General features: G+C 41.0%; 1 protein-coding gene across 32 annotated transcripts in view; it reads left to right on the top strand.

Annotated features, from left to right (window-relative positions):
- The window catches only part of LOC109993917 (regulating synaptic membrane exocytosis protein 1), a 109859-nt gene that overhangs the window by 94882 nt on the left and 2543 nt on the right, over positions 1 to 12434 (top strand). For 29 of the 32 annotated variants that reach the window (XM_065959653.1, XM_065959640.1, XM_065959639.1 and 26 more), the window contains 9 exons: positions 2324 to 2433; positions 3925 to 4043; positions 5572 to 5732; positions 5823 to 6037; positions 6455 to 6487; positions 10016 to 10181; positions 11451 to 11563; positions 11672 to 11773; positions 11918 to 12057. In XM_065959653.1, coding sequence (XP_065815725.1) covers positions 2324 to 2433; positions 3925 to 4043; positions 5572 to 5732; positions 5823 to 6037; positions 6455 to 6487; positions 10016 to 10181; positions 11451 to 11563; positions 11672 to 11773; positions 11918 to 12057 — 1159 coding nt within the window. The remainder of the gene's footprint in view (positions 1 to 2323; positions 2434 to 3924; positions 4044 to 5571; positions 5733 to 5822; positions 6038 to 6454; positions 6488 to 10015; positions 10182 to 11450; positions 11564 to 11671; positions 11774 to 11917; positions 12058 to 12434) is intronic. The other 3 variants (XM_065959641.1, XM_065959668.1, XM_065959648.1) reach the window with 2 other exon arrangements.

Below are 12434 nucleotides of genomic sequence, written 5' to 3'. Positions count from 1 at the left end.
ACATGGCCTACCAGTATGTCAAAGTTAGATGTTTTGCTAGTTTTCAATTCGACACATTTTTGATGAGCTTTTGTTTATTTTTATTCTGTTGCTTTTTCTCTGTTTCATTTTTCCACGACCCCATCTTTCTTCTTGCATGCCGCTGTCTCACGCACTGTGTTGCTGGGCTTTGGGTTTGTATGGCACTTATGTGATTTGTGTGCACATTTGTGTGTGTGTGTGTGTGTGTGTGTGTGTGTGTGTGTGTGTGTGTGTGTGTGTGTGTGTGTGTGCACCAGTATTAAACCTACTTCCATCTTAAGGGGCTCCAGAGGAAAGAAGGCCCCGCTGCGGCCCCTCGGTAAGGGGACGCCCCCTTGAATGAATGTCCTCTGACTCAGAGGTGTATCCCTTTGAGGTTCTGTAGATACTGTTGTAGAAAGGATAAAGTCAGGGCTGCTCTCACACTCCGTCATTATCTTTCCTGTTTATGTGTTTCTGTGACCGCGTCTTTCCCAATTCACTGACCCTGACGCTGCTGCTGCTCTCCTATGTTTGTGCATTTATCGTACATGTGTGAAAACTCAAAGTTCATTATTTAACAGTTGTAATATCCAAGCAGATGTGTCATTGTTGTGTTTTATGGTATGTGTAAGAAGCCCATTTATGTAGTTTGGTCTGTTTCATAAAGCAACATCCGAAATAAAGTGTTTGCAGGATTATTTGTAAAACACATCCATTCTTTCATAATGATAGGTCTTTTGATTCTTTTACCTGGGCCCCCTTACCTTTTTTTTTTTTTGAAGCACTCCCTTCAAAGCACCAGACTGTGTGTTACACAAACACTGTGAATGATCGAAATAATCATGAAATTTAGAGCCTGACTGATAAATTGGCCATATATTATATGACAATAGGTTTCAGCAAATTTGATATAACTATGTTTATTCAACTTAATGTGTATTATTTATTTTTATTTAGATTGTATTTATAATTGATCATATCAAAATTAAATTAGTGCTTCTGCATACTCTTTTTATTCTGGCAATAAAAAGCTTTTGTTCAACTGTAAAATAAATCTTGTTTTCATTGTACATCTTCTTGAGAAGTTTTTTATAACAGAATTCGAGGGTGTTTTATATCTATATCTATCCATCGATTTATCTAGCCATTAACGTTGAAGATTCTCCCTAAAATTGGTATCGGCCCCCAAAAAATCCCATATCGGTCGGGCCCTAATGTAAAATCACCAAATTCATAGATCAGCAAAACACACTAACCAATAATCTAACCAGGGATTCCTGTGTCCTACACGGTTAAATGACTGTTTTCATCAAAGGAGTCTGGTGCTTTTGAAGAGGGCAGTATAAGGATATTTAAAAAATGTGTTCACTGCAACGATAGCTCCTTATGCAATAGTTCTCCATGGACCCTTTTTATGATGCTGTCAAACACTTAGAATAACTATCTGAATGTGTTAGTGGCCAAAACAACACTTGAAGTGGACATCTTTTGTATCTATTACTGCCTGTTTTTTTAGGATAAAGCAGCACAGCAGAAAACACAACTAGTTTGATTTGACATAGTTTGTGTCACTTGGAATGAGTGGGTGAGTAGGTTCTAAGTCATCCAGTTTTATGGTCAATTCGAAAGCTTGATCATAGGCAACTGGATAGGTTGAAGCTCCCGTGCTTGAAATGTCTTCAAGATCTTCAACCAGTCCAGTTGCCTTTGGATCATGCTCGAAGTCAGTTGGAATTAAAACTAATTTTGCATTTTAAGAAAACACTGGTTGGAGGAATAACCCTCTTCTTTGTGGGTTAGGTGCAGTGGGATTTAAGTTTGAAGGCTTTCACCTTCACTATCTGATCTTCCACCATCTAAATGTTTATTTGCTGCTTTTTTTCTGCCACAGGATCCCTCACTGTCAACCCCTGAACAAGCTTCACATTGCTTCACTCTGAGAACATGTTGCTGACACTGATCGTTCACTGAAATATTACTGCTCCTGAGTTGTTGTTTTTTTCATTTAACTTATGTCACTTTATACTTAAGCCACAGTCTGTCACTTCAAAGGTGCAACTCTTAAGATAAAAAAAAACTTATTTATGTGACTGTGTATAGCTTTTGATTTCCTTCAGGTGAGTTTCAAATACTTAGGCTGTGGGAATGTGAACTCCAGTGAGTGACCGGAGCTGCAGTTTAAATGAAGGATTAAAACTATTTTGACTTTAATTTTCTCTTTTTTTCCCCATCCTTACGTCATGTTTGTTCTTCTTCAACTCTTTCCTCATCTCTCTCTACCTCCGTCTCTTTTCTTCTCTGTCCCTTTACTCTGTGTTAGGGGCCACCTCCAAGGTGGTTCGTCTCTTTCCTCCTCAGTGACCTCCTCCTCAGCCCGCAGAGTACGACAACTCCCTCAGCTTCCCCCTCAGAGCAGCACCGCAGAACAAGGTACATTTTCATCACTTTACGTGCATGTGTGCAGGTGTGTGTGCTGTACTGTACAAATGTCTTTAGAAAGCTAATGCTTTTTTTTTAGGGCCAGAAAACAAGTACTGGTTCAAGAAATCTTCTCTTCAGTTGAAATGGGCCAGATGGAAATAAGGGCATTTTTTAAATGTAGATATTTTTATAATGTGTTTATTATACCAGGATGAAGATGATGGACATTTTTTAACATCCAGGTCAGTGGCAGTTGTCGAGTCTGTTAGGGCAAAAATCAATTGTCGAAACGAAATCAAATCAAAGGTCACCGAGAGTGAGTTCTGTCAGATGGGAACCCCTTAGGGAGGTTTCCTACCGTCATTGCAAAACCTGCACATTTTAGACTGCTGCTTGTGTAATATGTAATGAGTAATTTAAATCCCATCCCTCAGCCAGGTTAAGATCCTTAATTTAAAAGTTAACCTGTCATGTTGAAATTCTTTCTTCTCACTATTTGTTCTGTATGTCTATCCCCAGTTCTCAATTGTATTTTTTTTTTCCAAATGAGCATGAGAAACTTTTGCCCTAATTCAAAAGATGTGTTCTCAGAGACACACACATATTTATTCCCATGTTTTCACCTTACTGATAAGTTACATATATCACCACATGGCTTTTAGTGGACTCCATAACCCAGACAGCATTGCCACCTTTAACAAAACATCCTTGTGATATCTTCTTGATGTAAAAAGGCCAAACAAAAACACTACTACTCCAACATTACCCGAGGGATAAGCAAAAAACAGATAGTCTGTAGTCTGGAGGTCACCCCCACCAGATTAGGCTTTACGCCCCTTCCCCCCTAGTCTCTCACTTGGATGAGGGAATAGAGAAGAAAAAGTTAAAAGAAAGAGGACAGAAGGAAAGAAGGAAGAAAAGGATATATATGGTTTACTCATAAATTTGTTTAGGCCCCCAACTAGTTCTAGTCTCCTTCATCCAAATCCACTGGCTTTAAAAGTTGGGCTGGATCCTGAGTAGATAACTTCAGTAGCTCTGCTGCTGCTAAAAATGCTCATGTTCGAGGTATTTCCTGAAGTTTCTCACTGGTGAACCTTAGGACCTTCGTTCTATTGCAGACAAAAATGTGACTTTTTAAAATGTCTCTTCTTTCAGGTGAAATTCAGTATTCAGGAATTTATTCAGGACTGTATGTGTCCTAGGTGCTGAGGCTTTTTCTCTCTGATATCCACCTGAATTTGTCACCTCCTCCTCGACACAATATGATCTCAGCAGTAACAGTTTCTGATGAAGCGGGAGTTTTTTCAGCTTTTTTTTATTTTTATTTGTGATTGTTTGTTTGTGTGTGTGTGGGTGTGTGTGTGTGTGTGTGCGCGTGTGTGCGCGCGTGTGCGTTTGCGTGTGTGTGTGTGTGTGTGTGTGTGTGTGTGTGTGTGTGTGTGTGTGTGTGTGTGTGTGTGTGTGTGTGTGTGTGTGTGTGTGTGTGTGTGTGTGTAGCCCTGGTAGCAGAGGAGTGTGTTCGTCAGCTCCAGATGAGGGTTCATTCCAACCGGGTGTCAGCTGCCTCCACCTCCAGCCAACAGGACCTGGACCGAGCCCTCAAGAACAAACGGGAGGTGGGCCACCACTATTTGTTACTGGCTTCATTTAGTGTCATCAGGAGCATGGGGGGGGGGGGGGGGGGGGGTAACACTTACAGCCAGAGAGCAGGTGCCATAATGTTGCTGAAGTGCATCGCAGTGAATTCTCTTTACTGTCTAAGGAAGTAGTAAATTATGTTACGGTAATGGGGAAGACCACTCAATAAAATGAGTTGGTTCCAAGTCAAATGGAGAAGTGTTTATAAATTCAAACAGGCTGCCATTAAATCCCTTACTTACAGAAGGAGTGACACATAAATGGGGCTTTCCTGACTTTCACACGCCTGTTTGCAGGTGGTTAAACTTTTCTGTATGCATAGTGTCACTGCTGTCTGTGTGATGTATTACACTGTCCCTCATCTGGACGCATGCTAAGTTATCATCAGCACAAACATACATACTGGCTTACATATCCACAAATCAGAAGAGGTGCAGTGATATGGATGGAAACACATAGAAAGTAAGTTGTCAAAATGTTTTATACTTTTGGATATGGTGTTTTTTAGAATGATAAAAACTCTGAAGCTTTAAAGAAGATAAAGCCTAAAGATCATCAGTCAGATTTTGAATGAAAAGCTGATTTTTAATGAAAAGCTGCAGCGAGCAGAAGAGGTAACACTTTGTAAACTGCACTAATACTTTGCCAATGTTTTTGAACAATTTCTAGACGTTTGCCTGCATTTCTTTGGTGTTAAAAAACAGGAACAGGGTGCTAGTGGCTGGCATTTAGGAGCGGTCCCCATGTACGGAGGCTGTGGTCCTCAAAGCGGGCGGCCCGGGTTCACATTGGACCTGTGGCTCCTTTCCCGCATGTCATTCCCTCATTCCCTACTCTCTCTCTGTCCCTGATTTCTAACTCTTTCCACTGTCCTGTCTATACAGTAAAGGCATCAAAAGCCCAACAATACATCTTTAAAAACAAGAACTTACTCAATATTCTGACTTAGATTGTTGTTGCCATGGCATCAAAATCGTTATCAACGTCATATGACTTTTACTGGAATCATATTTGAAGTTTAAAAAGATGATATTATGACAACACTACAAAGTAACACATCAGAATCAGAATCAGCTTTACACAAGGAATTTGACTTTAGTGAACTGTGCTCTAAACAGTTAAATACAACAATAAACACAAAATAAGAAAAGATGTACATGACTAAATAAGACAATAGTGTAGCGGTGAGTAGTGCAAGCATGGTGAGATCAACGGTCAAATGTAACTTAAAATTCTTCTTCAGTTTTGGATGTGTAGAAATCATCATGTGACGAAATGAAACCATGACAACAAAAAGGCCTTGTTTCTGCGCTGGTTCAGTTTTGACTAAATTATGTAAACGTATAATAATAGATTCTTAGATCTATTGTTAATAGCAATCTTTATAGGTTATCCTTAGAACCTCTCCTGAAGGTTGATTATTGGTTGATTTGTTCCTGGTGCATGTTCTTTGTATCTAGCACTTATATCTAAATGGCAACATTTGTTTTTGTTTGGTTCCTGCAGCTCGACAAGGAGCGCAGGCGGAGCAGTGAAAATGTTTCCCATAAGTCCTCAGACAGTGATGTCAGCGACGTGTCAGCCATCTCTCGTACCAGCAGTGCCTCTCGCATCAGTAGCACCAGCTACATGTCCATCCAGTCAGAGAGACCCCGGGGACGCTTCAGGTACCCAAACACCCCCACAGGCTCTTTTTGTCTGTTGTTAATCCATTTTCACTCAAAGTGATTATTTGTTCCCCTGATATGTAACGACAGCAGGGCCATGCGTGCATCAGGCCGCCACATGATGAAGAGTACCAGCGTGAGCGGTGAGATCTACGGCATGGAGCACGCCGACGGTAGCCAATCGGACACGGCCCTCGGTAGCCTGGGAAGCGGGATCAAGAAGCGTCGCTCGAGCCTCAGCCAACGTGTTGTAGCCATTCTTCCATCCAGACGCAGCCGGAGTACCTCGCAACTCAGCCAGACAGGTCAGAGAGCGGTCAAAGAAATCTAAATCATCTCACTAATCCACAGAGAGAGAGAGAGGGAGAAAGAGAAACACTTCACACAGATAAAGCCTTCTTACCTACATCACTAAATGCCTTTTAGTCTGCTGTGTGCACCACAGTTAAATAAGACATTTGTGTAATTACTGTAAATACCATTTGCTTCTGCCAAGAAGATTGGCTTCCTCTAATGTCAACTAGTCCGTTTGATGTTGTGTGGTCAAATGAGCCAAACAAATGTTGAATGCTTCATGTGTGCATTTCTTTATGGACTTGATGTTAAATGATATCCATGTACAAACAAACTGTTCTCATGTTTTAGTATAGGTGTTGTGTATCCTGTGTTGTTGTTTTTGATGTTGTTGTTTATTGGTGTTGTTGTTGTGTGTGTTATTTCAGAGGCGGCGGGTAAGGCGGCGAACAGACAGAAAGGTAAACCAATAGTGAGAGAGACAGACACACAGACAGACAGACAGACATACAGATAGACACACACACACACACACACACACACACACACACACACACACACACACAGACAGATAGACAGACAGACAGTCAGGTAGTTTAAAGTCAGGCAGATAGACACTTCAGGACAGTAAGAGATGTAAACTGCCACTTAAAGGGATACTTCACCCGTTGAAACATGAATCTGTATTGACATTGGGTCATATATGTAGAAATGTGAAATACATTTTGAAGTTGGTGCCTTCTTGACCAAGAAAAGGCAGAAAGTGTCTTTTTGGCTCATGTTGATGAAAGACACCAAATCCCAGAATGCACATCTCCGCAGGCCACTCCCACTGAAGAAGACATTTACTACAACACATAAGGCCGTTTCCTCAACTGATTCTGAGATTTCTTCCAGAAGGAATTGACATCTTGGAAATTCCTGTCAGAAAACAGACTCTATGTCTGTGTCCATAGCAAACAGTGAGAGCACCGACACTACCAGTCCGCCCCGGCTCGAGCCGGCCCGGGCTCCTCTTCCTCACCGCCACTGGCTTCGGGCGCCGAGGCATAACACCCGCCTGTCGGAAGCAGCTGCCTCGCCGCTATATTGCGGTTTGTAGAGATAGCCACGAACATCCGATTGAGCACAAGACCTTCAAAATCCCCTTCATCCATTATCACTTTGAAATTGAAACAAACTTTTTTCGCCATTGTTAGTTCTTATCAGCTTTCTCCATAGAGCCTGTTAGCATAGCATTCCAAGCGATATGGCGGACGTTAAGTTTCGATTCTGGGAGGGAGTTCCCACCCAGTGATCTGTGATTGGTCTGTAGCTTCAGTGGTCTAAAATATGAGGAACTAGCGTTGTAGTTTCACCCTGCTAACCGCAACAGCTTCCAGTGATGCAAAAATCGTCATTTTGCGTCACTGGAAGCTCCTTTACAGACTCAGAAATACAAAGATTTCCCATCTCGGGAAAATGAGGGAGGGATGCACGGCCATTCAAAAATACTACCAGGTTTCTAATGATACAAAGATTAATGCAGATGGGTGAAGTATCCCTTTCAGTTCAGGTGCTGCTCAGAAAGACTCAAAGACACCATGAAGGCACATCGTGAATACATGATCAACTAAGCGTTGTGTATTTAAATTGTTGTTTGACTTTGTATTCACTTCAGAATAACTAAAAGGTACAAAATAATGTAGAATGAGTCACGTTTATTGCTCCAGTCAACAGACACATAATGGGCTTGATCACTGCAACATGCGGTAAAGCTTGGGGGTACATGTTAGCAAATTAAGTATTTACACCAAGAGTGGTTGTCTTAAAACTGACAGATTCAGATATCTATTCTTCTACAATTCATTTAGCAGAAGCTTTTCTTCAAAGCAACATACATCAGGGAGGAGTACAACACAAGTCAGGATCTCGAGAGGAGGAAACAACGTCACTAAAGTGCAAACTAACAGCTGAGAGTCTGATCTGACACAGGAGCTGACAGGAAGGGCACAGAGGCCGAGCACCATTTTGTTTATATGTATAGATATTCTTATGTTCATTCATTTGTGTCTGAAACATGACAGAAATGATCTCTTCAGAGACTAAGATGCTTTTTTTAACCACAGTTAACCATTTTGCTTAGTCATCAGTTATCAGATTCAGTAGACAAAAAAAAGTTACACAACACTGGAGCTGTTTTTCTACTGCTGCTTCGATTGGTCCGTTTTTTTATGTTATGAAGTGTTGTATTAGATCTGAAACTACAGTATTACACAGATACAATTCAGTGCACATAGAATGCAATGACCCCAAGCACGGCGCCGCACCGGGGCTAGGAGGCGCTATAGCCCCATCACAAATCTGTCTAGCTAAGCTTTTATCACGTATGTCTGCTTTTATTTGAAAAAAAAAAAAGAGAGAGCTTAAAAAGTAACAATGAATTCATGAAAATCGACTATTCAAAGCACCCCAACATATCAGTAAATCTCCCCCTCAGCACCGGGAGGAAAAGAAATCCTGGCATCGTCCCTGAATGATACAAACAAACCAAAGCAGTCAGGGTAGCAGCAGACCAGCAGCTCCCGTGTTCTGTATGGTCAAATTACACGTTTAGTTAGTGGAGTTCAGTGGCTCTAACTGCAACGAAAGAGAGAGAGAGGCTTCCTCTTCACCAAAGAAGCCTCTCCCTGCAAGGATCATTTCTGTAATGGTCTACACTAAGAAACTATTTAGGCTTGTAAGTGTGAAAAAACAACAACAAACATTTTAAGAGGGAATATTCTCATCAAGCACGTTTGTGACTGAGGATTATGTTGCAGTGATTAATACTGTTTTACTGCTGCTGTCTGTTGAAATCTACTGGAGCAATCAAACGCTATATGCAATAATGAAAGAGTGACTTAGATCTACTGTATATATGAAGAGATCTTATGAAGGAACTGTTCAAAATAACTGGTTTTTTTTAGTTAATAAATCATCACAATACACAGAACGATATATGAGACATATGAAGAAAGAAAAAAAAACGATCAATCTAAGTTAGAAAGGCAGCTACAGAGAGGAGTGATAGCCCTGTTAGACAGTCCTGCACCTCCTGTCCTCCCCGAGCTCTGTCTCCGGCACGCTTCCTCACTCCTCCTTCTTCTGTCTCCTTTGTAAAAGCTTCAGTTCTAGATAAAAGCCTGGCTGAGTCAAACATGCATGCATGCTGGATCTACATATACAGTTTCACTACTTTAGGTTGCGCCCCGTGTACAGAGGCTCAGAGCAGGCGGACCAGGTTCAAGTCCGACCTGTGGCTCCTTTCCTGCATGTCACTCTCTCTCTTCCTGGTTTCCTTCTCTATCCACCGTCCTGTCAAAAAAGGCAAAAAGCCATGAAATAAATCTTTTTTGTTTTGTTTTTGACAACAAAGAACTAAATCTGACGTCATCCGTGAGTCATTAACCTAACCAAACACAACGTGTGTAAGATTAAACAGCCGGCTTTTAACAAGTTCTGAACTCCTCTTGTAAGCACACTTTATGTTTTCTTCAATCCTCCGACTTTTCCCTTTGGATTTTTCTTTTTACATTTTCTTTACATTTCTGCTCAACATTGCAGATTGTTGTAGATAGATTGACGCATAGTCACCCTCCTGCAGTGACCTCATCACATTAAACTCCTCCCTAGTTCCTATTTTTGTGTCTTACTTCCAAAAACCTTTTGGAATCTGACAGAAAATGTATTTGTATTTATGTTGAATAGAAATCTTGCTTTTAGATGTTGATGAGGTCACCCTGGATTATAGATTTGCATGGGATGGCGTGCATATTAATAAACCTCATGATGATCAGGCTTGTGTTTTGTGGACACACAAAAAAAACGTCCCGGTAAAGACTTTTAATCATTACTAAGGGACTAGTCTTTTATTTTTCTGTGTCAGTCCGGCTCCCACAAGTCCTTAGGAACTAAAAGACTAGCCTTGGTCTAACTGTTGTTAATTTCCTCTCCTGTGTTCCCTACAGAGACAACGACAGGAAAGAAGGGGAGTAAGGGCGGCAGCAGCAGCATCCAGCGGAGCGTGGAGACGGGCATGGCCGTGGAGTATCCGAGGGGAGGGTCAGGCATGAACCGACAGGCCAGCAGAGAGTCCACTGACGGCAGTATGAACAGCTACAGCTCTGAGGGGAAGTACGTACACACCTAAGAACAGATCTACATGAGAAGAGAGAACACATGTAGTGGTTTTCTTAGCTCTCTTTTGGTACCATTACAAGTTATTCACAAGTTGGAATTATTTGTCTTTACAAACAGGCTGGTTTCAAAATGCTATAACGGAGTATCAGACCAAAAGCAAAGCAAACTCTATGTGCAGCCAAATGACAAAGAAGTCAATGCAAAGATGCCAATAGATATGACTATATACGAGTATTAGGGCCACATTAAATATTTTTTTCCGAAGATTTAGAGTTTGAAGTCATAATTTTACGAGAATAAAGTTGTTGATTTACGGGGGTTAGGCTTAAATTGGTTGAACAATTTAAATTAGGATATGGTCAAATGTATTATTCTGAAAGGTTGTATCAGAAGAGCAGCCACTTGCCTGTGCAAAAAAGATTAAAGGAGAACCCTTAAAGCTTTTCCTCTGACACAAAAGACACACATTTCCTCTGTGTTTTTTTTCTTTGGAAAAGCTCCACTTTCTTGCAGTATGTTTTCAGGGTCCTGATATTTTATGACAATGTGATGCTGATGTGCCAAAACCATGTGTAGGTTCATATCTGCACGTTAAGCCCCAACACAACTAATCAGATATTTTAAGATCTTGTCAAACTGTTTGAAAGCCGGTGATTCCACAGAGAGTTCATACTCAGTCAGTCTGTGTTACAGACAACACAAGGAAGTTATTTCCATATTTGTGAAACCTTTACTAAAGTATAACTGCTCCACGTTCCTCATTTACGTACAGGCGGCTGCTGCTCTTCTGATAGCCTATAAGTGTAGACTAAAAAAATGACTTCATTCTCGTATATTTATGACTTAAATCACAAAATCAACAAAACAAAATCCCTTTAACGTGGCCCTAATACTCCTTTGTAAATTTAATTTAATTTCAAACCTTTATTTATTCTCGAAAGGACTCTGAGGTTTCCCTCATTGTAAATAGATGCTAATTTGCACTAGGTGGGGAAAAAACAAACCTGTCAGTGCTGTCTTCATCACAGTATTTAGATTCTTGACACATTTTTGAACTTGCTGTCCTGTCCCATCAAACAAGGCTTGAATTTCCACTTTTTATAAATGTAGTAATTTCGGGTTCCCTTAACCTCTTCATTTCTATTCAACTAGAAAAATCAGATTGTTTAAGGTTCATATTGTGTAGTGTAGTAGACAAGATTTCACAAAACAAAAGAGAGTAACTGTGGAATAATTGTGTGAATGTGTGTGTGTGTGTGTCAGTTTGATCTTCTCAGGTATGCGGTTAGGTGCTGACAGTCAGTTCAGTGACTTCCTGGATGGTTTAGGTCCCGGTCAACTGGTTGGCAGGCAAACACTAGCAACACCTGCAATGGGTGAGTCACGCCTCCGTCACCATCAAATCCACTTCATATTCCCAAGAGTTCAAAAATGAAACTGCAAATAAAATGTATAATAGAAGATGTGTGTTTCTCTACACACAGGCGATGTTCAGATCGGTTTGATGGACAAGAAAGGCCAGCTGGAGGTGGAGGTGATCAGGGCACGCGGCCTTACTCAAAAACCAGGCTCCAAATCCCTCCCAGGTAACACACATACATTCTCAACACTTCAATACAGAAGGTCTCCAACTCAAACACATGCACAATAAGACAAGGTTTCTCCATCCCTTTTCTCCTTTTGCTCTTTACATCCATCTTTAACTTCCTAACCCCTCCCACTGTATTCAGCCCCCTATGTCAAGGTGTACCTGCTGGATAATGGATCCTGTAAAGCCAAAAAGAAAACCAAGATTGCACGAAAGACCCTGGAGCCGCTTTACCAGCAGCACCTGCTCTTTGAGGAGAGTCCCCAGGGCAAGGTGCTTCAGGTAAATCTTCTGTGTGTGTGTGCGTGCGTGCTACATGCTTATTATTTGTTTCAAAGAATTTAGTCATGATTTGTTTACCCAGACCCAAGCTGGGTTGTTTCAAACAACTTGTCACATTGCTTACATAACTAACACTGACTGGAACTGTCTGTAGTGAATTGAGAGCTGACCTGGACTTGTCTAGTAAAGCTGGAGACTCACCTTGGACTCTTACACAGTTGTGCATTGATTATTTTAACATTTTCCTGGCTGTAGAGGGTAAACTTAGCTTTGAGTTGTGCTCTAAAGTCCTGAGTCAGGTTTGTTTGAAGTTGAAGTCTAGAAGCTTTTCTGCGACTGAAGTTATGCAATTAAAAAGCTTTCTTGCTAAACTCACC

Source organism: Labrus bergylta, chromosome 10, assembly GCF_963930695.1.
Source record: "Labrus bergylta chromosome 10, fLabBer1.1, whole genome shotgun sequence".
NCBI classification, from domain to species: domain Eukaryota; kingdom Metazoa; phylum Chordata; class Actinopteri; order Labriformes; family Labridae; genus Labrus; species Labrus bergylta.
The sequence above is the reverse complement of the archived record's forward strand: the minus strand, read 5'-3'. Positions and strand labels throughout refer to the sequence as shown.